At 41.6% G+C, this 26,311-nt stretch overlaps 1 protein-coding gene across 1 annotated transcript; it reads right to left on the bottom strand.

Moving 5' to 3' along the window:
- Positions 1-595: 595 nt before the first annotated feature.
- On the bottom strand, positions 596-9,772 carry MFSD4B (major facilitator superfamily domain containing 4B). Its single transcript, XM_023219065.1, has 4 exons — positions 9,324-9,772; positions 6,609-6,777; positions 5,087-5,203; positions 596-3,493 (listed from the first exon to the last, which is right to left on the bottom strand). The coding sequence occupies exons 1-4, from the start codon at positions 9,348-9,350 to the stop codon at positions 2,289-2,291; spliced, it is 1,518 nt and encodes a 505-aa protein (XP_023074833.1). The 5' UTR covers positions 9,351-9,772; the 3' UTR covers positions 596-2,288.
- Between the last annotated feature and the right edge of the window lie 16,539 nt (positions 9,773-26,311).

Genomic DNA, 26,311 nt, shown 5'->3' on the forward strand with positions numbered 1-26,311 from the left:
AATGCAGAAGGTGGAATTTCTATTCTAGCAAGCCTCCTGGCTACCAAGTAACTGCTACTGCCTAGATTCCAACAACCTGAGAATAAGCAGTAAGTGAAGCAGAAGTAATTTCCAAGTTCTACCTATGGAAAAAGTACACCATAAAAAGAGCAAAAGGGCCGGGCACGGTGGCTCACGCCTGTAATCTCAACACTTTGGGAGGCTGAGGTGGGTGGATCACTTGAGATCAGGAGTTTGAGATCAGCATGGGTAACATGTGAAAACCCCTCTCTACTAAAAATACAAAAATTAGCTGGGCATGGTGGTGCACGCCTGTAATCCCAGGTACTCAGGAGGCTGAGGCAGAAGAATCACTTGAACCAGGGAGGCAGAGGTTGCAGTGAGCTCTGAGATCAAGCGATTGCCTCCAGCCTAGCGACAGAGTGAGTGAGTGAGACACTGTCCCCCACCCCTAATCAATAAATACAAATAAAAAGAGCAAGAGGGCTTTTACCATTAACGTCACCGCCCTCTCCAAAGCTGTTAGGTCATGACATGAACCAAGACTGTGGCAGGCATATATGGTGAATGGGCCATGGTCAAGAAAGATGCTGTATTTTACTTAAGATAAAACAACGGCAAATTTATAGAAATTAAGTAAGAGAAAGGAAGCCTACTCCAATCAGGTAGAAATGAAAAGTTATTCAGCACAAAATTGGAGGAAGTAAACAAAATTGCATCAATTCTAGTCATTTTTCAAAGGATCACCTGCACCAATTCTACCATATACATATGAAGTAACCTTTCTGATCCCTGACTTCCAGGTCACCAAGTCACCTTCTAATTGGTTTCCCAGGTATTTCAGACTCAGGAAAGAGAAAGCCTGGATGGGTGACACAAGTATTCCATCATTGGAAAAGACTGTGCCTCACTGTAATTTACACTTGCAGCGCGGTTTACAGTAACTGTGATATGATTACCACCCAGACCTGGTGAAGAGCTAATCTTGAGCAAGGCTCAGACCCAGCCTCTGTTCCTAAGGTAGGCAAAGGACCTCGAAAGACTCCATCGACCGCCCTACTACTAATCTAGTAACACTGAAACAGCTCTTAAAATTAGAACACAGTGTCTCCAAATCTCATTTGAACAGAGACCATTAGCATACAAAAATAACTTCTTTTTAAAATGTCTGTAAAGATAGTATCATCTCCATAATTGAATGAAATAACTGTATTTCACTGAATCTAAGCCACTGATTGTAAAACACATTATTTTATATATACATATGGGAAAAAACTGTCAATTAAACTTTGTCACCATGTTAAATGATTATTTTCAAGACATGTCCTGATTTCAGAGATGTTAACAGTATGGGGGCAAAAAGTGCAACTTAGAGTCAATGAAATGCAGTACTAAAAAAATATATTCTTCAGGTAATTATTCAAATAAGTTATTAAACATTAAGTACATTAAACTCACATGTAATCATTTATCATAGCACATTCTTAAAGCTATTTATCATTTTGGTTTCACTTCTCATTTGAAATGAAGAATGCGCTGTCACTTGTACTAATTTCTAGCAGACATTTTGCACAAACTTTAAAACTTACGGATTCCCAATTTGGAAAACATCTCATTTTCATTTCTAGAATCACAGATCAGGAGGCCAGATAAACAAGGCCTATGTTAAATGACAGAGTGCAGGGCTAGGAGTCAAGGCTTGTAGCCAGGCCCCTTGGGCCCTGTTCTGTGTTCTCTTCATTGAAATGAGAAATCAAATGAGTCATTAGCATTCTTTGATCCAACCCTACAGATAAGGTAAAGCAATTAATAAAAGTCTCTCTCCATTTCTCTTTTATGAAACTATTCTCAACTTTCCTGGAAAAATATTGATACCTGATAATTTGTTCAACCAATCAATTCAACTCCTACATGGTCTCATTCTGTGAGAACAATACCCACCTTCTCAAAAACAAATGCCTTCTTTGTGTGCTCTGAGGGGTGGAGACCATAAAATACTTCCTGATCAGTGACACGTGAAATACTAGCCTTATAACAAGATCCTATTGCATGTGTACGAGACCATTTGGTTACCTACAGAAGACTCTGGGAATTACAGAACATTTCAAAACTTTTTAGCATTTGCTACAATTTGGACCTAAGAATTTTAATCGCCAAAGCATGGTGAAAATCTGCTAATGCTCTGCTCTGAATGACCTCCTTAGAAGTGGCAATTATTCAAAGATGTCAGTGAGTAATCCATCTTCTCTAAGTGTTTGTCCCTTTCGTCCTGGTTTCTGGCAAGTGCTTCATATGGAACTGCCAGTATTAGCAGGAGAGGACTCAAACACCAGTGCATTTGACGGATATTGGTTATAGATTTCAGCTGTGGGCTCCGTCGAACTACTTCTAGATGTCTCTATTATAGAATGCCTCATTGTATCATCCGTTTCAATCATTTCAAAATCCATTTCATTCCATTTTTCTGCATCCTCCTCTTCATTCTCTTCCTCATATTCATTTAGCCCAGAGCTAGAAAGCAAAGCTTTCTGGTCCTCACTCTTTCTGTTTTCTTTTCGCTGGTGATCAAGAGGTGAAGTGGCTAATTTATATAGCACAGGAAATAAAACACCAGTGGCTATTGATGCTCCCAAAGACGTATACAGAACTACAGGCAAATCAGGGTATTTTCCTTGAAGAATTCCAATGACTGCAGGAATAGCCATTTCTCCCAGGGCAGCACCAATTACAAAAAACGCTGCAGATTTCCCATGGATAGTCGTGTACTGCTCAATCCAAGAAATACCACTGGGAAACGTGGTTGCCATTGAAGCCCCATACACTGCAGTTGCTATCCAGAGACAAAATGGGTTCTTGTCAAAAAGCACCAGAAACAAAGATGAAGTCAGGCTGCCAATGTTGCTCAACACAATCATGGTTCCAGGCTGTAAACAGGTAGCAAAAAAGATCGCCAGGCCCCTGCAGACTGCAAATGTCCCCCAGAAGATGGAGTTCAACCCAGCGGCTTCACTTTCTTTCATGCCAGCATGGGTGGTTGCAAATGAGAAAACATAAGAGCCATATGTTACCTCGGCTCCAACATAAAAAAAGAAGAACAGAAAAAGGAGACAAAGAAGGGCGTTGTGATATTTTGCTCTTCGAGATGTCTGAGCAGATGCTGTTGTTTTTTCCTGCTTTGAGCTATTCTTGAAAAACAGACCAAACAAAATGACAGAAACTAAGAACATGTAAGTACCAATAACAGCATAAGCCCACAGTAAATTCGTATCATTAGGTACTCCAAACAGAGCTTCTGAGTCAGCCTCAGATGATCGGTTGAGTGCAGGATGATGAAAGTCAGACTCTGTGCAGTTTTCAGCAGACGCTGTCGGACCCAGTGCCAGTTTCGCTAGCAGTGGAGCCAAAAAGGCACCCAAGGCAAAAGAGAAGTGTAAGGCCTGCATATGTGGGGCTCCTTTGTCCCCCCAAAGAGCCAAGATAAGGACATTACCACCTGTCAGTGAAAGACGGGAAAAGCTATTTAAGTTAGACACAGTAACTTATCTTAAAAAAAAAAAAAAAAAAAGTTCACTTATCAGAAAGGGGTGAGTCTATTTTACACAGCACAAGCATATAATATTCTAATTATCAAACACTGCAACTAGATCAATTCTGAGTAAGGAACTCTAACCCACTACCATCAGACAACTCTAGGCATTATAACATCACATACTCACAAATCGAATTCTACAGTCTAGTACACTACTACCTCCTAGAGCCAAGCACATTAGCAAGAAGCTTTTTATAATAAAGTTCTAACACCAGACTGGGGAAGAAATATTTATATATTTATTAATATTTTAAATATACATTTAAAAGGCAAAATTTTCTCATCAGCTAGTAGCCAGATTACCAAGGCTTTCTGTACTTGCTCTTGGGAGCCACTTGAGGAAAATTACTTACGTATGTAACAGATGCAAAATGCACATCCAGGAACCTGAATACGCCAAGATTCTGGTGTGCCCATTAGAGGAAATAAGGACACCGTTTAGCATCTGAATTTATACTGTCTAAATATCTAGAAGGAGAAAGGCAAGAAGCAGCACATCTTGGGCTATCTTCTTTTTTTAACAGATATTTTCAGATAAATATATAATTTTACCCTATAACTTCATAACTACATTAAGCCTGAAGTAAAACAAAATATTTCCCCAACAGATCACGTAACAGCAGAGCAGGGAAGGGAGGGATAGAAAGCTGGTTTTAGGGAGTAAACAAATGTCACCTATGTTATTTAGTAGGTTTTTTGTTTGTTTGTTTTGAGACCCAGGCTGGCGTGCAATGGCACGATCAAGCAATTCTCCGGCCTCAGCCTCCCGAGTAGCTGGGATTACAGGCACACACCACCATGCCTGGCTAATTTTGTATTTTTAGTAGAGATGTGGTTTCTCCATGTTGGTCAGGCTGGTCTTGAACTCCTGACCTCAGGTGATCCACCCACCACAGCCTCCCAAAGTGCCAGGATTCCAGGCGTGAACCACCTGGCAATTATTTAGTAGGTGTTAAAAGACATGACGATAGGGGAAAGAATCTACTGCAGGAGGGCAGGAACTTTGGGGACAGAAAAGAAAAAGAGCCTAGTCCACACCATGGATCTCTCTTGGCTTGGAAGTCAGGGTACGTGTCAAGTTGGATTGCTGCTTCTATGCTTTCACAGCCAAATAACGGTTCCAAACTTGGTTTAACCTATTAAACCACCAATTCCTCCCATACTAGCATGATCAAGTTCTACCTAAGATGAAAGCCTATTCACCTGCACTGTAATTACGCACAGAGGGGCCCTTCCCTGTTTGGGCACTGCAAATCAACTATCGCTCATGGAACAAAATTCTTTAAGTTCATTTCAGAGTTGGCTGCTCAGAAACAGTCCCCTTAATTGGTAAAAAGAGCTGCTAGAAGGGTGATTCATTCTGAGTGACTCATGACCAACTTAGTAGGTATGTGTCATTTTAGGGGGCATTGCAAGTGACAGCTGAATATCATCTGCTGTACTTCTTCTAGCAGAAAGTCCCTACTCCCAGAGATGACGTTGTGAGAGCTCACTAACCTGTATCCAGAATGCCAATTGAAGTACCAAAGACACACATCATGACAGTGAGTAATACTGCTGTCTTGCAAAAAGGAACAAGATAAAGACCAACTGTGGTAGCCAACATTGAGATTCCTGGGAAGGTAGAAAGTCAGCTATAAAAAATAATATCCATGCAGTTATGGATCAAGTCAACATCATAAATGTCCAAACATGCAAAATCAGGTCAAGTTTAAATTAGGTAATGAGTAGATCAGAGTTTTTGCTTCTAAAAGTGGTTATTTCATTTGAATCTTTTATAATCTTTATGGATTATAAAATATAAATAATTATAATGCAAATACATTTCCAGCACTGGTAGTAATCAAACTGTAAATTATACCATAAGGCGAAGTTTTATACCAAAAGAGACAAGCCAAAATTAATTTAAATGACTCACATTTAAGAACCTATCAGGAATTTTTAGACATGAGGAAAAAAATTAAAACGACAAAAATCAAATGCAATTACTACAGTAGTTTGTAGTAAAATTTACTAAATAAATTAGTTTGGGAAGTAGAGAGGAAAATACAAGAAATATGTTCTTTCAACCCACTTTGGAAAAAGAGGGATTATTTATTAACTACAGTAACAAATTATTATTCTTGCTTCCAAAGAATTTTATCATATTAATCTAAATTTTCTCTAAATATTCCAATTTATTCAAAAAAAGTATATGTTAAAAGCTTTGCCAGGCCAGGTGTGGTGGCTCACACCTGTAATCCCAACACTTTGGGAGGCTGATCCTTTGAGCTCAGGAGTTCCAGACCAACCTGGGCAACAAGGTGAAACCCTGGCTCTACTAAAAATACAAAACCTAGCCAGGCATGGTGGCATGCCCCATGTTCAAGGAGTCCCAGTTAACTGGGAGGCTGAGATGGGAGGATTGCTTGAGCCCAGGAGGTGGAGGTTGCAGTGAGCAGAGCTCGCACCACTGCACTTCAGCCTGGGCAACAGAGGAAGAGGAGACCCTGCCTCGAAAAAAAAAAAAGCAGCTTTGCCATCTATTTCCAGGGTGAGACAGAGCACTCTGGGGTTGTCCCATGACAACATGGGGCAGCAGGGACAAAAACATAGCCTACATCAGTCCACCCAACCTCCCCTCCCCTCTTCATTCCCAATCCAGCCTGTAGCCTGGGCAGGTTCAAGGAGCTCATTCTAATCTGCGGTGACCCCAGGAAATCTGCGCTAAACCCTGATAAGCGGAGTTTTTTGGACAATCAGTGTGTGATCCAGGAGTGGTATCTAAATTACAGTGGTTGGGAAGACTAAGGATTGCTAACACATTCTAGAGCTAATCGAAATTTCCAGAGGGCCCCAGCACAGATTCCCTCTGTCAAGGTGAAAGCAGGTACCAGGGAAACTCAACTGCCACTGAGAACACCTAAACACTACCCGTTTCAGTTGCCAACCATTCTGCATGCTAGTATTTTCATATTTTCAAGGACAACTTGTAAATTCCGCGACAGTCATAAAGAAGCTAAAATTAGCATTTACTTACCCAAAAGTAAAAAGTAATTCATTACGTCAACAAGCAATCCACCAATCACAGAGCCACTCAAATATCCAAAGGCACGACCCACAAAAATGAAAGACAGGCTACTGATATTTCGGTTCACGTTTGTTGCCAAATCTTGAAGCGTGGGTCCCACGATAGCAACACTCAATCCCTAAAATTTAAAAAGACAAAAGTTTTTACTTATTAAAATAATGTCTGACTATGTGGTAGTTTCTTCCACTATAAAAAAAGGGGGGATGGAGGGTCTGGGATTTACAATGTGATATAGGGAATTAGACTACTGTTTTTTCAGTTTTGACTAAAACTCTCCTTTTTTTTTTTAAGTTTTGATACCTCTCAATTTAAAAAAAAAAATTTTTGGTTGCAATCCTGTTTCCTTTCTGAACAATATCTTTAAAATACTACTCTGGATTAATATAATATATTAAAATTATTCTTGAAATGGTTTCGTATGTTTTGAAATACACTACATGCACAAATAAGAATTTGGGTGTTAAAAATTTAAATTGGCTGGACACGGTGGCTCATGCCTGTATTCTCAGCATTTTGGGAGGCCAAGGCAGGCGGACCACGAGGTCAGGAGTTTGAGACCAGCGTGGCTAACACAGTGAAACCCCATCTCTACTAAAAATACAAAAATTAGCTGGGCATGGTGGTGGGCACCTGTAGTCCCAGCTACTTGGGAGGCTGAGGCAGGAGAATCACTTGAACATGGGAGGCAGAGGTTGCAGTGAGCCGAGACTGCAGCACTGCACTCCAGCCTGGGCGACAGAGCAAGACTCTGTCTCAAAAAAAAAAAAAATCATAATTAATTAAATTAAGTCAGGCGTGGTTGCTTACACCTGTAATCCCAGCAATTTGGGAGGGAGAGGTGGTAGGATTGCTTGAGCTCAGGATTTTGAGATCAACCTAGGCAACCATCTCTACAAAAATAAAAATAAAAAAATCAGTCAGGCGTGGTGCCACATGCCTGTAGTCCCAGTTACTAGGGAGGCTGAGATGGAAGGATCGCTTAAGCCCTGAGGTCGAGACTATAGCTGAGTTCTGACTGAGCCACTGGAAAACATCAAAACATTGATTAAAACATCAAAATATGATTCCTGTTTTTTATGTGGTTAAACAGCAATACTTCTGGATGCACATGGGGTTCTTCCCCCGAACTATACATATAAAACATACAGGAGATAAACAATTTAAATGTTTCTAAATCTACACTTTTCTTCCAAGCCATCAGAATTACAGTCAGTAAAGGTTGCTTAGAAAATATTACACGCCCAAATATAGAATGACTCTAACAATAAAACTTTACTCAAAGACAATGCAGTGTCAGCAAGAAGTAAGGATTACAGTTGACTTTCAGAGGAAATTCACTGGACACTTAAGGGAAAAAAAATGTTTCCAATCAGTCTACATTTCCAGAATAACTGATTCTAATTGCCCTGCTCTGCTCTAAATGCATGGGGTACACCCCCTGCCCAACCCATAACAGTCCAAGACTAAGGACCAATGTGGGCCCAGGTGCACAGCAAGCACCTAGTACTTCCAGAGAAGCCTGAGCACAGATTCTAATCAAATTAATGTTTTCAAAGGATTTACAACAGAACCTGATAGTCAGTGACGACTCACCAAAAGTCTGAAGTGATTTCTTTCTTCACCCCTCCCCACAGCCTCCAATCAAAATACTCTAAGAAACAATTGTAGCTTAGAGTCCCTGAGATGGTAAGTGACCACGAATGACTCTTGGGAGGACTCATCCTCTCAACTCCCCCAGGATCATAATTATCAAGTGATAAGAAGGAGGTTTCCCAAAAGTGAATTGAACGGCGGCCCAGGGGTTTGGCAAAAGGCGCTTGCTTCTAGGCTTGCCCTTTACTCCAAGAAAAACATTTAAGAATCTCAAGGTTGGTTTTATTAATAAATAGGACTGTGGGCAGAGTAAGAGACATATTTCTGGCTCTATCACTTAACCAGCTGTGTGATCCAGAAAGTCACTTTCCCCTCCGGGCCTATTTCCTTATCTGCAAAATTAAGCGGTCGGCTGAATTCGGTTAGACCACCAGGAAGAATTCCAGAAAAGTAGTTTTTCTGTGTAATAATTTGGGGGTTGAGTGGGTGGGTGCGGAGAGCAGCGGCCAAAGACCTGGGGAACCCTTCTTGCAACCTTCGCACTCCACGAAGGAGCCGTATGAAGGCTTGCTGGGCCGGGCGCGGTGGCACACGCCTGTAATACCAGTACTTTGGGAGGCAGAGGCGGGCGGATCACTTGAGGTCAGAAGTTCGAAACCAGCCTGGCCAACATGGCGAAACCCTGACTCTACTAAAAATACAAAAATTAGCCGGGCTCAGTGGCAGGGGCCTGTAATCCCAGCTACTCGGAAGGCTGACGCAGAAGAAGAGCTCGAACCCGGGAGGCGGAGGTTGCAGTGAGCCGAGGTCGTGCCACTGCACTCCAGCCTGGGCAACAGGGCAAGACTCCGTTCAAAAAAAAAAAAAAAAGCCTTGCTAGAGCTGAAAAACGTATTCAGAAAATCTATTTTGCACTTGACAATAACCCTCCAAGATTAGAATTGTGCCCAATTTCCAGATGATGAAACTGAGGTCCAGAAAGATTAGGTAACGCCCCCAAGGTCAGTTTGCAAGTGGCGAAGGCGAGACTCGAACGCCCCAGCCCGGGAGAGTTGCAGAACCGGCTCTCACCAGCCCCAGGAAGGAAGCAAACAGCATCAAGGTGGTGAACCACCGCAGCACGCTCCCGGTCGCACCGCTCTGCTCGGAGACCACCACCACCTCCGGCTCTGGCTCATTCTCCGCCGGGGCCTCCGCCTGCAGGAGCCGCTGCCCCGCAGCCGGGGGCCCGGCCCCACGGAGCTCCACTTCTAACTCCAGCTCGGCGGCTCCGGAGAAGTCGTCTTGCTGCCGCCGTGCTTCTCAGCGGAACCTCTGGAGCTCCGAGACGAGCACCGGCCCCGCCCCGAGGCACGGCTGTCCCTCTGGGCGCCACCTCCCAGCGGACCGCCCCGAGCCGGGACAGAGAAGGCGAACTTCCGAACGCAGCAGGTGTTCGGATCAACGGACGCTGGCGCTCCAGCGAGCAGGCGCATGCGTGGGTCGCGTAGCGGAAATGTGGCCTCTCGCCAACCGGGATCGCGCCTCAAGCCGGAAGTTGATTTGGTTGCCTAGGAGACCCGACGGGGCCCTCTAGCCTAGGCATCATACTTAGCTGAGCCCACAGAGGCTGGCGGACTTGCGCCCCGTGGTGGAGCGAGCTGAAGCTGCAGTCTGGGACCAGAGAATCAAGAGGCAAAAATGCGCCAAACCACTATGAGGAAAATGGACCAAGAATTGCACGGTAGCGCCTCGCGCCGGCTCCCCGGTCTCCTGGGGAGCGGAGGGAGCCTGAAGATCTGGTCCTTATACAGCCTTCTGAAATCCCTGCGATCTGTCGATGAGTCGCTCATCTTTCACTCCACAAGTATTTGTTGAACGTCATTGTGTAAATTATCACGTATATTATCTCAATTAACCCTCACAACACCCCAAATTCCACGTTATCCCCGTTGTACAGATAGAAAGATTAAGTCATGGAAAATAGTTAACAATTTGCCCAAGCTCAGTCATCGAATTAGTGGCCATATATAAACAGTGTAACAGTAGCTCAAGAAAGAAATCGGGATCCAAAGTTGTGGTTTCAAACACAATTCCTGAAATAATTCCATCGTTGTAAACAATTGGAGCGTGGCATCGATTTGAGGAATTGTTTCCTTTTGCTCTTTAACAAAGCGGACCACAGCCTCAAAATGTTATATACTTTTCTTTGTCGTCCATTGGAAATGTTCTTTTCCACCTGATTCTTCCAACTTTCATCCACTTAGCCTCCCAGACTACAAAACTTAGTCTCATCATTCCTTGCAACCCGTCTCTCCAGACTTATTCATTCAGTCATTAAGTCTTCCCCCCACCTGCACCCCCACTTTTTTGTTTTGTTTTGTTTTTTTCTTTTTTGAGACAGAGCCTATGTCGCTGGGGCTGGAGTGCTGTGGCGCCTTTTGGTAGAGACGAGGTTTCACCATGTCGGCCAGGCTGGTCTTGAACTCCTGACCTCAAGTGATCTGCCTGCCTTGGCCTCCCAAAGTGCTGGGATTACAAGTATGAGCCACCATGCCCCTCCAAGCATTTCTTTTTTCTTTCTTTCTTAACTTTTGTTTTTGTTTTTGTTTTTTTTTTTTGAGACGGAGTCTCCCTCTGTCACCCAGGCTGGAGTGCAATGGTGCCATCTTGGCTCACTGCAACTTCCGTCTCCTGAGTTCAAGAGATTCTCCTGCCGCAGCCTCCTGAGTAGCTGGGATTTACAGGCACGCGCCACCATGCCTGGCTAATTTTTGTATTTAGTAGAGACGGGTTTTCACCATGTTGGTCCAGGCTGGTCTCGAACTCCTAACCTCATGATCCGCCCGCCTCGGTCTCCCAAAGTGCTGGGATTACAGATGTGGGCCACCGCGCCCGGCCTGCCAAGCATTTATTTTAGAGCAGGTCAGCTAGCATTCCTTCATATGAGAATGTCTTTATTTCACTTTGATTCCCGAAAATATTTTCACTGAAAATAGAGTTCTGGGCTAACAGTTATTTCCTTTCGGCACAGAAACATGGGATTTCTATTCGAGTTTTAGCTACCCATGCCACCCGACAGTTCCCAGCTGAGGTCTCGTCAGGACAAACCACAAGAAAAAAAAGCCAGGAAATTCATCCCCTTGCAGGTTTCTAAGTTTTGACTCCCTACCTCAATTCTTTATTTACTTTTCAGAGTCTGCAGGTGGTTGCCATTTGTGTTTTGTCATGAGTCTTTTAGTTGTAATCAGTGAGAGAGGGGCTGAAGTAGACTAATGATGCCAAACCAGGATGTTTTCTACCTACCTATCTTTGGAGAATCCATGTTTAAAAAAAAAAAAAAACAAAATAAAACAAAAAAACCTACTTTGGTGTCAGTCTTTTCTGACCTGCCTTTCAGTCTTGACGCTGGTTTAGTTTCACTAATTCCTACTTAGTTGTGCTGCTCCTAAATCTTGTCACAGGTTTTACCTCGTGTTCTTTTAGCACTTATCTTCAGTTCCTTAGTAGATTATAAATTCAGTGAGATTGAAACTGTTAGTGTTATATGTCTCTCCCCTAACATTGTATTACATACTTAATAACTATTACCTAACAGAATCGATTTATCACCTAACTGAATTGAGGTTCAGTAAAGCCATTTTAAAATTAAATATTTTAATTCACCGACTAAACGTAAAAAAAGACCTTCTCTAAATGGAAAGCTCTACTTTCTGATTCTTCATTCCCCACTTCACTCTTGAAAGCAGCAGGAAATTTTTTCCAGTTGCCTCCAGAGGTCACCCACCACCTTCCAGAAAAAAAAAAAAAAAAAAGCATAAACTACAGCATTGCTTCATGCAGATTTCTCTTAGATCAATAGTAAGGATCACGTTTTTTCCTGAGAGGCAATTTCAGAGAAACAAAAGTATTTATGAGCCACATTTTCTACTGAAAATGAATATAGCTTTATTGATTATCTTAAAAAATAAGTATTTTACAATGTATATGACTTAATTTATCTAAAAGGAAAATATGTGGATTTTAGTCACTAATGTGGTACTATCTGTGTTATTTTTGAAATAGTAACAAGGAGGCAGGTTTTAATCTTTCAACTTAACTTTTTATATTGGGTGAGAGAGAAATTAGACAGATGATGTTTGGAGACTGCATATCACTGTGAGGACCTATTTAATTTTTATTTGCCCAGAGGACCATCCTTTTTACTTATCATATGATGTCCAATTTATGCTTACAGTGCATCATGAAGAACTAAGTGTCACCTTAACTGCTTCTTTCTGCTTACTAAACTATCATTCTTTAACTTCACTGCTAAAAAACCAGTCTATTAAAACCATCTCTTACGTAGATTTAATTTCAGTAAGACAACTTTTATGGTTTATGCTATGTACTTTGAAAAGTTAGAAATGATGTTGACATTGGCGATGTTTGATAGAATAAATTATTTATCTTATTAAAAATTAAAACTTACTGATTTTTAAGTTTCCTTTTTTAAAAGGTATAAACTTAAAATTTACTTTTCTTTCTCTCTTTCTATCTCTCTCTCTTTCTTTTATTTTTTGACAGTCTTGATCAGTCACCCAGCCTGGAGTGCAGTGACATGATCATGGCTCACTGCAGCCTCGACCTCCGGGGCTCAATCAATCCTCTGTCCTCAGCCTCCCAGTAGCTGGGACTACAGGCATGTGCCTCATGCCTGGCTAATTTTTGTATTTTTTGTAGAGATGGGGTTTTGCCATGTTGCCCAGGCTGGTAGAATTTTAACGGGATTCACTATAACATTTAGGTCTACAGCATTCTTTGACTCTACCAACATACGGGTATCATGTGCTGTATTGATCAGATAAAATCTTTGCTGACTGTCCTATTAATAACCAAGATCAGAGATTAAGAAAATAAAAACAATGCAACCAAAAGTGAGAACATGGCAACTGTAGGCGCTATGAGAACAAAAACGGACTCATGTTTCTTTTAAGAGTGCTTCAGAAGCAATTAGGATCATCTGCATAAAAACGGAAACCACTTTAGGGTTGTCAGCATCTTCTAAGCAGAATGATCTTTCTCTGTCTGTATGTAGAGGAGGCCACGTACTCAAAGGGCCTAATACTTGGTCATGGATTTAGTCACTAGTTATTGAATACCTAAGATGTGCAAGGCATTGCTCTAACAGTGATAAAACAGACAAAATTCCTGCCCTTGTGGATAGACAATGAAGACACACATTTGTAATACGAGGTCAGATAGTAATAAGTTCTCAAAAGAAAAATAAAGCAGGATAAACGGGATAGAAAGTGATGACAGGGGTTTATTTTAGATCAAGGTAGTGTTGGGGGAAGGCTCCTGTGAGGGCGAGTGACGTGAACAGAAGCCTAACAAGTGAGGGAATCAGCCATGCAAGAGGAGCATTCTGGAGAGAACAGCAGGTGCAGGGATCCCATCGCAGAAATGAACTTGGTGTGTGGGAAAAATCAAAAAGCCCAGAGCGGCTGGAGCAGCATGAAGAGAGAGTTGGTAGAAAATGACACAGGAGAGCAAGTAAGGTCCTGATCATGCAAGGCCTTATGTTAAAGACTTTCTGGATGCGTGTGGAAGAGTACTCCAGGGAGAAGGGCAAGTTGAAGAGCAGAGAGGACAGAGATCTAATTAGGAAGTTAATTGATTAGGCTAGATTTGTGTAGGTAGTCAGAGTGGTCAGATTTGGGAAATCTATTGAAGATAAAACAAAGAAAAAACAGCATTTGCTAATGGGCTGGGTGTATGACAGAAGGAATATCAAGGATGACTGCAAGGATTTTGACCTGAGCAACTAACTGGTGAGCAGTGGATCACATGGAAAAGATTATGGAATGAGCGTGAATTGTCCTGGACGTGGAAGAAAATCAGGAATTCAGGTTGAACATTGTTAAGATTAAGGTATTTATTAGATCATTAAATGAAGGTATCAAGTGGACAGCTGGATATCCAGTTCGGTAGAAGGATCAGAGCAATAGATACAAACTGGGAGCCATCAGCATGTAGATGATATTTAGTACCAGGAGACCAGTTGAGATCACCTAAAGTGTAAGTATAGATATTAATAGAAGAGGATCAAGGACTAAGCCCTGAAAACATCTCATATATACAGGTGCGAAAGATGAGGAATATCCTGCAAGGAAGACTAAGATCAGAGGAAAATCAGGAGAGTGCGTACGGTATAAACAAAAATTCAAGAAGGCAGGGGTGACCAACTATAACTTCCTATGGAGAAGGCACTGGATATGTAGAACAAGCACATATTCTTGAATCATTGTGTAATTTAGCCTTACTTTCCAAATGCATGGGTTGAACTAGATGATCTTTGAGGTTGCTTGTAATTCTAAGTTTGACAAGAGCAGCAAATAACTTAATAATTTAAAACTATCCCTTCAAACAAACAAACAAAAAAAACTGTCCCTTACTCTCATTTTTGTCCTGAAGGTAAAAAAGCAACTCGAAACTGGTGTTGTAGTACCATTTTTCCCTTTTCCCCAGATTGGGGTTATCGTTCAAAGTTACATTTTACATCATTATTTGAGGCGAGGAGTTTGAGACCAGCCTGGCCAACATGATGAGACCCCATCTCTACTAAAAATACAAAATGAAAATTGCTTGAACCCAGGAAGGGGAGGTTACACTGAGCCGAGAATGCAACACTGCACTCCAGCTTGGGCAGCAGAGTGACGCTGTCTCCAAAAAAAACAGAATGAGGCGTGGTGGTTAAAGTTAAGGCAGGGACATGGACTTCACATGCAAAATAGCGTGTCATAAATGCAAACTTACATATGACTATGTCAGTTGCCACTAGTTTATAATATTACTATATTTTTTGACAATTAGAGAACATTAATTATATAATCTAAAAAATTACTGAATAATTTTATTGAATCTCCCTTTTTACATTCCCAACTGTTTCCTGGCCTCTTGGATGATAATTTCATTAAGAAGCAAAATAATCTTTCACAATATTGTTTTGTGTTTTTAATGCAGGTAACAAGTCTTCATTAGTTACTTGTTATAATGGAATAATTTCTCTCATTTATATGCTCAAATATTTTAAATAGAGACTATAGTTATTAAACCTAAAAAAGCTCTGTTTGTGATGAGTAGTACATATTAAATTCTATTAATAATAAAAATAAAAGTCTGTATATTGGTGCTGTCATTTAGAGATGACAGGAAGAGAGATTAAGGGGGAAAGAATGATGAATGAGTGAGACATATCAGCTAGCTACTCAGGCTAGACCCCAAGGCTATATCCCTTCAGAGCTCAGCTTTCCAAGGTCAGGAACTCAGTTACTAGTTCTTTTTAGCTCATCCAGAACTGATCAGCTCCCAGAGAACTGACTGTTATGACCAGGCCTACAAGATAGGAATTAAACAGAGTGACATGCCCCATGTCTAATATTCCCAATGCACCCCTTCCTGGTGAGTCTGACCAGTCTGGAAGCCAAATGAGAAATCAGACAAGGGTCAGCAAACTATCACCTACTGGCCATATCTAGCCACATCCTGATCTTATAAATAAAGTTTTATTGGAACATAGCCTGTTTATGTACACATTATCTATGGCTGAGTTTACACCATATAGACAAAGTTGAGTAACAGTGACAGAGACCTCATGGCCCAAAAAGCCTAAGTTATTTACCATCTGGCCCTTTCCAGAAATAGTTTGCCAACAACTTTATTAAAAGATCCTCTATGAAAGCAAAATTCAAGCAGAAGGGATTATGTATGTCCTTTAAGTTTTGAAACCAGACAAATTGTTCTTTTCCACTGTCAAGCTAATTTTTTAGCTATGTTAAAAAAAATCCTAGAAGTTTTGGGGAATATACTTATGAATTCTTACCATCTAATACTCTTTAAAATATATATATATATCCCCAGCACAAAGAAAGAACAAAAAATAAATAAATAAATAAAAAGAAAAAATATATAACCTTGACTTTTGAATTGTAAGTCTTCTCACTAGTTTATCTTCCATTATTATGATTTTAAGTCACTGTCTTTCCTTCCAGGGAGCTAATTTCGGTCTGTGCTAAGATTTAGATGGCACCCTAGTTTTATGACCAATATTCTTACAAATCATTTCTTTCTGTGTTGTTTTCTCAGCTTTCCACGGGTAGCTACTTCTATGCATTTAAAGTTGGTTTTTGTTAGTTTAAAAATGTGACATTTGGCCTGGCGCGGTGGCTCAAGCCTGTAATCCCAGCACTTTGGGAGGCCGTGGCAGGCGGATCACTAGGTCAGGAAATCAAGACCATCCTGGCTAACATGGTGAAACCCCATCTCTACTAAAAAATACAAAAATTTAGCCGGGCGTGGTGGCGGACACCTGTAGTCCCAGCTACTCGCGACGCTGAGGCAGGAGAATGGCGTGAACCCAGGAGGCGGAGCTTGCAGTGAGCCGAGATTGTGCCACTGCACTCCAGACTGGACGACAGAGCAAGACTCCAGATAAAAAAAAAAAAATGTGACATTTGCCCCACATTTCAGGAGTGATGTTTTCTGACTTTGTGTACAAATTCTTGAGTGTACCGTATCTGTGGTTATCAGATCAAGAGTGTCCCATAACATGCAATGACCATCCCAATTTCTCAATATTCAATCATATAAAGAGGTAAATTTTACTGTAGGTCAAAGAGGTTCAAATGAGTTATTGTTAGTAACTTTTAGGCTTCATGGCAGCTAGCTATCAATTTATTGCCGCTCTGCTCCAAATTCAGCCTTAAGTACCTGTTCTGCCATAATGGAGTGGGCTCCTTTCCAGAGAGCACAATGTTAGACTTCTCACTATAGGATGCTAGAGGGACATTATAGGAGGAAGGGGCTTCTTGTCTTGGTTCTCATGGGCTGCATTTTTCATTTCCTTGCTTCTGCTGCACAGTCCCACAGCCAAGAGTATAAGGGGCTGGTGGGGAGGGAGGGACACATCCCATGGGTGCTCTGCCACATCTGTGCTCAATTCAGCCTGAAGTCTTCTTGCTAGCAGTCGCTCCCTAATTCCTTCTGCACACCTGCCCACCAGCCTCAACTAACCTTAGCTCCAAAGGTTGTTTTCCATAGCCCTCCTGACACACACCTCACACACCCCTGGCCACAGCACCCTGCCAGAAAGCAGACCCTGATACTCTGACTCTACACATACCTACTCTCAAGTTTATCAGCAAAGATGGAATTCTAATTCTAAAAAATATCTAAATCATTGATGTTTATTTATAATTTGATGAAAATGACCACATTTGCATCACATCTTTGTATCCATTACTTAGATTGAAAATCTTAGAAACCATATGTGCACTAAAAAAACATAAAAGTAATCATTTGTCTTACTTTAGTAATTCCATTCTAAGAAATCCAGCTTAAGGAGATTATCAGAAATGTAGAAGAAAATGTTTACTAAAATGATCGTAGCAGCTTTCTTTTTAATAGAAACATCTAAAGCAATGCAAATGTCTAAAATGGAAAAATGGGTCAGGTGTGGTGGCTCACGCATGTAATCCCAGAGCTTTGGGAAGCGAGGCAGGAGGATCCCTTGAGGCTAGGAGTGTGAGACCAGCCTGGGCAACATAGCCAGACCCTGTCTCTAGTTTAAAAACACTAAAAAAAAATTTTTTTTAATGTAACAATGATAAAATTTAAAAAAAAAAGGATGGTAATGGTTCTACAACATTGTAAATGTACTTAATGCCACTGAAGTGTACAGTTAAAAATGGTTAAAATGGGCCAGGCATGGTGGCTTACACCTGTAATCTCAGCACTTTGGGAGGCTGAAGCAGGAGGAGCGCTTGAGCCCAGACTGGGCAACATGGTAAGACTTCATCTCTACAAATAATGAGTGACCGAATAGCTGGGCCAAGCTCAGGCCAACTGCCTAGCTCTTAAGGCCATTTTTCAACGTTCAATAACTCTTCATGTTCTTTGGCTAACATCCTTGACTTCAGTTGCAAATGGATTAGTCATCCAATCTGGTAAAGTTCCTCTAAATCTTTAAATCTAATCATCGCATCTTTTTAAATAGCACCCAAATAAGAACAATATATTTCAAATTTGACATCTTCATTTTTTTCTTGTTGTTGAGACAGCGTCTCACTCTGTCACCCAGGCTGGGATGCAACAGTCCGATCTCAGCTCACTGCAACCTCTGCCTCCCAGGTTCAAGTGATTCTCTTGCCTCAGCCTCCTGAGTAGCTGGGACTGCAGGCACCCACTACCATGCCCAGCTAATTTTTGTATTTTTAGTAGAGATGGGGTTTCACCATGTTGGCCAGGCTGGTCCCGAACTCCCGACCTCAGGTGATCGGCCTGCCTTGGCTTCCCAAAGTGCTGGGATTACAGCCTTTATGGTTTTTAAATTCCTGCTGGGCACAGTGGCTCACGCCTGCAATCCCAGCACTTTGGGAGGCCGAGGCGGGAGGATCATGAGATCAGGATTTCAAGACCAGCCTGGCCAACATGGTGAAACCCCATCTCCACTAAAAATACAAAAATTAGCCAGGCATGGTGGCGGGCACCTGTAATCCCAGCTACTCAAGAGGCTGAGGCAGGAGAATCACTTGAACCCGGGAGGTGGAGGTTGCAGTGAGCTGAGATCACACCACTGCACTCCAGCCTGAGTGACAGAGCAAGACTCCATCTCAGAAAAAAAAATAAAATCCTTATGAATATTACATATTCATGTAATAAAGATTAATTTAATTATGCAGAATGCTTTCATCCATTTGTAATAAAATTGACTTGACTGCAAGTCATAACATGGCTAATTTTCCAAAATCTTTTTCGCCATCTCAATTCTTGAAACAGTACCATTGCTCAGTGACATAGAAGAAATCATTTCAATTTGATTTCTTTTTATCTTCATACTAATAACCTTTACGCAACTGGCAAAATCAATTTTTCCTTAACATTGTGTGGCTTACCACATTTTTCAATCATCGTGCTATTCTGAAAGAAACAATAAAACCATCTTTCTGATTAGGAAAAATTTGTTAAACATTCCAATGATAGTAAGACAGCTTTCAAAGTTCTCAGGATGCTGTATCTCTGCCAACTTACTGCTCTGTTTCTTTGTAAAGTGGTCGCTTAATCTTCATAGTTTCATTACTTCCTGAGAGAAAAACATGTTAACAAAATGGAAATATTGGTAACTGTTCATTTGTGGACAAAGATATAAGACCTAATTTGAAATATCCTACTGAATGTTGATACTTTTCTTCATAATTAATGAAATAAGGACTGAACAAATTATACTAATTTAGGTAGAGAAAATCGCTGTAAGTGCAACATTTTAAGTACAGGCTGAATTGTAGTAGGTGAGTGTCAGCTACTCAAATACCATGGGTGACATCATTGCCTCTGATGATTTTCCAAAATGGAGAACCTAAAACAAAATGCAACCTTCCCTTGTGTTACATGATATTTTACTTTCTTGGAAAACTCATTTATTGAAACTATGCTAAAAATATTTGGTGCCTATATATACGAGAGAGTCTGGGCTCAGATAATCAAAAACAAATATTTTTCCTTCATATGAATATTTAGCAGGGCATTCAAAAATTGGACAGTATGTGGAACTCTCCCACACAGGTGGAGCTCTAGCATCTTGAGCCTCTGGCCACTAAATGCTAACAGCAGAGTTACTATGACACCCTCACACATTTTCAAAGCACCCCCTGCAGCCTGCAGGACTTCGTCTTTTTTTATTTATTTTATTTATTTATTTGTTTGTTTATTCAAAACAGAGTCTCGCTCTGTCAACAGTGGCACGATCTTGGCTCACTGCATCCTCCACCTCCAGGGTTCAAGCGATTCTCCTGCCTCAGCTTCCCAAGTAGCAGGGACTACAGGTGCGCGCCACCTATGCCCAGCTAATTATTGTATTTTTTGTAGAGATGGGTTTTTACCATATTGGCTAGGATGGTCTCGATCTCCTGACCTCGTGATCCACCCACCTTGGCCTCCCAAAGTGTTGGAATTACAGGCGTGAGCCACCACATCCGGCCTCATCTTTTTTTTTTTTTTTTTTTTAACTGCTCCTTCAATTGAGAATCACAAGATAAAAGCATCTGCCTCAAAGCTCAGCAAATAGTATTTTCTCAAATGGCCAGGGGCGACAGAAGAGAGTGGTATTCTCTCTAAATGCTATGAGGATTCTAGATAAAAGTCTTCTTTTCCAAGTTACTTCTTGATAAAAGTTCATATATCATAAGACATTCAGAGGTACTTTTTTCTTCGTAAGCGCCAAAGCTCTTTTGGATTTGTACGCATAGGATGAAGAATGGCAAGTGCTAGGCAGTGGAGCCTCAACAATGAGAGCTGTTTGCTTTCCAGTATCTGAAGAGACTAGTCTTTGTTTGAAAACCTTGTGATAATGTCACTTGGGGCAGACACCTTGAAAGAGGATGCCCATTCTCTTCAAGACCCATACTGAGCATCCTTTATTGCCACTAGCCCCATAACTAGGATCAAATCTTGACATGTCCAGCTGGGCGGGTACACACTATGATCCAGGAGGAAATAACACCAAAATAACTGCAATCTTTTGTTAATATATATGAATGGAAACCTGGTGAATGTGTGGAAGTGGATGCTAAAGGTATTAAACCAAGGAGAACAGAATCGAACACTAGATCCAGCTGAATTCATCGCTGTGGATACACTTTACTAGGGACTGCGGGCTCAAAATAACAGTCCACGCAGCTGGAGATGGCTGTAAAAGCTTACCTGGTTGGTTGCCTAAAAATTCCGACTCAATGGTGGTCTACAGTTAATGAGGTTGAAATGCTGGAGCTTCCTTGGCATGATGTGAAGGAAGTAATCCAAAGGCTAGCCTCAAATGGCTACAAAATCCCAGAAGAAAGAAAATGTGAGCCAAATGTTTTCAGGTGTAAAGACAAAAGATAAATAGTTTGAACATGAAAGAACTCTGGGAATATTATTTTCATAAATCCATTTGAGAAATGTTAGAAGATTCAGCAGACCAAGAGATGAGTGGAGAAACAATTGCAGATGGGAATGGCAGTGAGCTTTGGTGCAAATCACAGGACAAAGACAAATATGAGGATTACGGTGGAAAGATGGAATTTAAATGTTATTAGCCCTGATGATGTAGAAATGATAGAGCAAATGAAAGGTGGAAAGCAAAGGATGGAAAAGGATGAAAATATACTGATTTTTTTTCCCCCGGTGGATACAGCCGCATGTGCCTGTAATCCCAGCTACTTGAGGGGCTGAGGCAGGAGGATTGTTTGAGCTTAGGAATTCGAGACTAGCCTAAGCAAAATAGTAAGACCCCATCTCTAAACAATTAAAAAATTATATATATGAAATAAAGTATACTGATTCCTCATCTTTAATAACTAGAGGTCAAAAGTTATTACTTAAAGCTAATTAAATGAATAGTAGAGTTATAAGTATTATATGGAATAATACAGAGGTAAAATAATTAGAGGTAAACATGAAGAAAGATAATATTACTAAAATCAGGTGATAGAGAAGAGAGGGGGAGATGGAGGAAAAAATATATTCATTCTGTCATTGTAAATAGAAGAAAACTATGATATACTGTTGGATTGGGGGAAGATGAATTCTTCAGTGAGTAGTAACTGGTATCAAGAAAACTGGAAAAATCCAGTTGACCCTTCAACAGCACAGGTTTGAACTGCATGAGTCCACTTATGTGTGAATTTTTTTCAATAAATATATGGAAATTTTGGGGAGATATTTGCAACAATTATAAAAAAACTTGCAGACAAACCACATAGCCTAGAAATATGGAAAAAAGAAAATGTTAGGTATGTCATCAATGCATAAAAATATGTACATACTTGTCTATTTTTACCATTTACTACCATAAAATGTACACGAATCTATTATTAAAATGTTAAAATGTATCAAAATTTACACACACAAACATAGACTACACATGGCACCATTTGCAGTCCAGAGAAATGGAAACAAATGTGAAGATGCAGTATTAAATCATAACTGCGTACAACTCACTGTAGTACACACTGTACTGCTGGAATAATTTCGCAGCCGCCTCCCGTTGCTGTCATGGTGGGCTCAAGTGTTGTGAGTATCCACCCAAAACGTGTGACGCTCGTCGGTCATCTCCACTTGCACAGTTCGTCTCTCCAGTAAATTCCATTGAAGTAAAAAGTAATGTCTCTCAGTTCTTGCATTTTTTGTGTGTGTTTAGTGTGAGAAAAATGAAATCCTAAGCCCGCCAACCAACTGAACAGACTCTCTTGGCCAAAACTCAGTTCCAGCTGTGACGAGATGGGGGCCTCATTACACCTGCTCCTGCTGTAACTGCCCGTAGGTTTTCTTCCCTAAGGGTTACAGAGAAGCCAGCCCTTCTGCGAGACTCACTCCACTACTGAGAGCCACCAATCACCTGTCGCTGCCCCTCCGTTTGGCAGTTTGGACAAAGCTTTCCTTCCTTTATAAGAGACCAGGGCCCGCGGAGTGGTTCAGGCCAGTCTACCAAGGATGAGCAGAGGTTTTCGTGTTGTCTGCTTCACCACTGACATCAGAGGGCCAAAACCTCTGCCCTTGGATCATGCTAACACTGCCACTTCTTGAACATGGGTCCCTTGGAGAGACAGGAAGCTCTGTTGTGCATGTGTTTCTCCTTTCATAAATATTCATAACTCTTCCTATAGCTTATTAAGTACGTATATTTGGCCACCTGGTTCAGCAAATCTCTGTCTTACTCTTCCCCCTGTCAAAGTGTCTGTTTTTGGCTTCTGGCTGGAGGCTGTGCTTCCCAGCCTGTCAGAATGGCCACCCTACAAGCTGCAACCCTTTATAAGAAAGCTCTCCTTTCCAAATATATGAACCGCCATCGTTCTTCAGTTGACAAGTGCAATACTGTAAACCTTGAATAACACCATGGGACCCATACAAAGTGCCATTAGTGATGCCTGACGTGCACCCAAGAAGCAGGTAAAAGTCATGGTATCACAAGAAAAAGCTGAATTCCTTGATATGAACCCTCGATTGAGGTCTGGAGCCACAGGTGCTGATCATTTCAGACAGACGATTCATCTTGTAAACAGACAATGTGAACTTGATTTTGATGAATACAGTGAAGTACTGTACATGCATTTTCTCTTAAGATTTTTGTAGCTGGGCACAGTGGCTCACATCTGTAATCCCAGCACTTTGGAAGGTCAAGGCAAGAGGATTACTTAAGCCCAGGAGTTTGAGACCAGCCTAGGCAACATAGTGAGACCTCCCATCTCTACCAAAAAAAAAAAAAAAGAGGCTGAGGCAGGAGGATTGCTTGAGCCCAGGAGGTCAAGGCTGCAGGGAGCCATGATTGAGCCACTGCACTCCAGCCTGGGTGACAGAGCGAGACCCTGTCTTAAAAACAAAATCATAAAAAGGTTTTCTTAATGACATTTTCTTTTTTCTATCTTATTTTAAGAATACAGTATATGATACATATACAAAATATGTGTTAGTTGACTGTTTATGTTATCAGTAAGGCTCTCATCAATAACAGGCTATTAGGAGTTAAGTTTTGGGGGAGTCAAACATTATGCATGGATTTTTGACTGCATGGAGTATAGGGACCCCAATCCCTGCATTGTTCAATGGCCATTATTTTTTAAGACAGGTTTTTGCTCCGCCACCCAGGCTGGAGTACAGTTGCATGACCTTGGCTCACTACAGCATCTGCCTCCCAGGCTCAATCAATCCTCTCACCTTCGCCTCCCTAGTAGCTGGGACAGCAGGTGCACACCAGCACACCTGGCTAATTTTTTTATCTTATGTAGAGACAAGATTTCACTGTGTTGCCCAGGCTGGTCTTGAACTCCTGGGCCCAAGCTATCTGCCCGCCACAGTCTCCCAAAGTGCTGGGATTATAGGTGTGAGCCACCACACCCAGCCCAATTGTACCTTTTTTTTTTTTTTTGAGACGGAGTCTTGCTCTGTTGCCAGGCTGGAGTGCAGTGGCACAATCTCTGCTCACCACAAGCTCTGCCTCCCGGGTTCAAGCCATTCTCCTGCCTCAGCCTCCTGAGTAGCTGGGACTACAGGCACCCGCCACCATGCCTGGCTAATTTTTTGTATTTTTGGTAGAGATGGGGTTTCACGGTGTTAGCCAGGGTGGTCTCAATCTCCTGACCTCATGATCCTCCCGCCTCAGCCTCCCAAAGTGCTGGGATTACAGGTGTGAGCCACTGCGCCTGGCCGCCCAATTGTGCTTTTCAAAAAATGGTTAGAATTCAACTTTATACCATATGTCAAAATAAATAATAACTTAGGGATTTAATGTAAAAATGAAGCCACAAAGATATCAGAAGTTTTAAGAACGTATTTATATAGAAGAGTGGGGAAGGCCTATCTAAACACATCAGCAATGACAGTGCTATAGTCTGAATGTGTCCCCCACCAAATTCATATGTTGATACTTAATCACCAGTGTGATAGTATCAAGAGGTGGTGGCCAGGTGCGGTGGCTCACGCCTGTAATCCCAGCAATTTGGGAGGCCGAGGCAGGCAGATCACCTCAGGTCAGTAGTTCGAGACCAGCCTGGCCTACATGGTGAAACCCTGTCTCTACTAAAATATACAAAAATTAGCTGGACGTGGTGGCACACACCTATAATCTCAGTTACTCAGGAGGCTGAGACACAAGAATCACTTGAACCCAGGAGGTCGAGGTTGCAGTGAGCTGAGATCATGCCACTGCACTCCAGCCTGGGTGACAGAGCGAGACTCTGTCTAAAGAAAAAAAAAAAAGAGGCGGGACCTTAAGGAGATGATTAAGTTATGAGAGTAGAGTGTTCAGGAAGGAGACAGCACCCTTGTAAAACAGACTGAAAGGAGCTAGCTTGCCCTTCCACTATGTGAGAACTCAACAAGGTGTCATCTTTGAAGCAGGGAAGGCAAGCTCTTACCAGATGCTCAATCTGTCGGTGACTTGACCTTGGGCTGCTCAGTCCCCAGAACTGTGTGCAATACATTTCTATTGTTTATAAATTACCCAGTCTAGGCCAGGCGCGGTGGCTCACGCCTGTAATCCCAGCACTTTGGAAGGCCAAGGCAGGTGAATCACCTGAGGTCAGAAGTTTGAGACCAGCCTGGCCAACATGCTGAAGCCCCATCTCTACTAAAATTAAAAAAAAAAAAAATTAGCCGGCCATGGTGGTGGGCACCTATAATCCCAGCCACTCAGGAGGCTGAGGCAGGAGGATCGCTTGAGCCCAGGAGGCAGAAGCTGCAGTGAGCCAAGATTGTGCCAGTGCACTGCAACCTGAGTGACAGAGCGAGACTGTCTCAAAATCATAATAATAAAATAATAAATTACCCAGTTTAGCTGGGCATGGTGGCTTACGCCTGTAATCTCAGCACTTGATGGGAGGCCAAGGCAAATGGGTTGCTTGAGGCCAGGAGTTTAAGACCAGCCTGGGCAACATAGTGAGACCCCATCTCTAAAGAAAATACAAAAATTAGGCAAGTGTGGTGGCTCATGCCTGTGGTCCCGGCTACCTGGGAGGCTGAGGTGGGAGGATGGATTGAGCCTGGAAGGTCAAGGCTACAGTGAGCCATAATCATGCCACTGCACTATAGCTTGGGTGAGAGAGTGAGATCCTGTCTCAATAAATAAATAAATAACCCAGTCTAAGGTGTTTTGTTATAACAGTAAAAAAGGACTAAGACAGAATCTATAAAATGAAAATTTTAACTAAAAAAAAAACTGCAGGAGTCTTTCTGGGCCTACTCTGGCTCAGGAGGCTGCCAAATAAAATAAAATTTTGAATTAAAAAAAATTAAAAACACCATAATCAATGTAAAAAGACAAATAACAAATGGGGACAAATTTTAGCAATATAAGAGTCACAGCTAATACAGTATATGAAGAAAGTTCACAAACCGAACAGGAAAATAAACGAAGGAGAAGAACAAACCCCCAAAGAGGAAGTGCAAATAGCTGAGTGATTTAGGGAAAAAAATTACACTTATTAGTAATAAAAATGCAAATTTAGACAAATGCTATATGATTTCATTATATAAAGTTCTAAAGTAGTTAGATTTGTAGAGACAGAAAG

The sequence above is a fragment of the Piliocolobus tephrosceles genome, chromosome 5 (genome assembly GCF_002776525.5).
Source record: "Piliocolobus tephrosceles isolate RC106 chromosome 5, ASM277652v3, whole genome shotgun sequence".
In the NCBI taxonomy this organism is placed as follows: Eukaryota; Metazoa; Chordata; class Mammalia; order Primates; family Cercopithecidae; genus Piliocolobus; species Piliocolobus tephrosceles.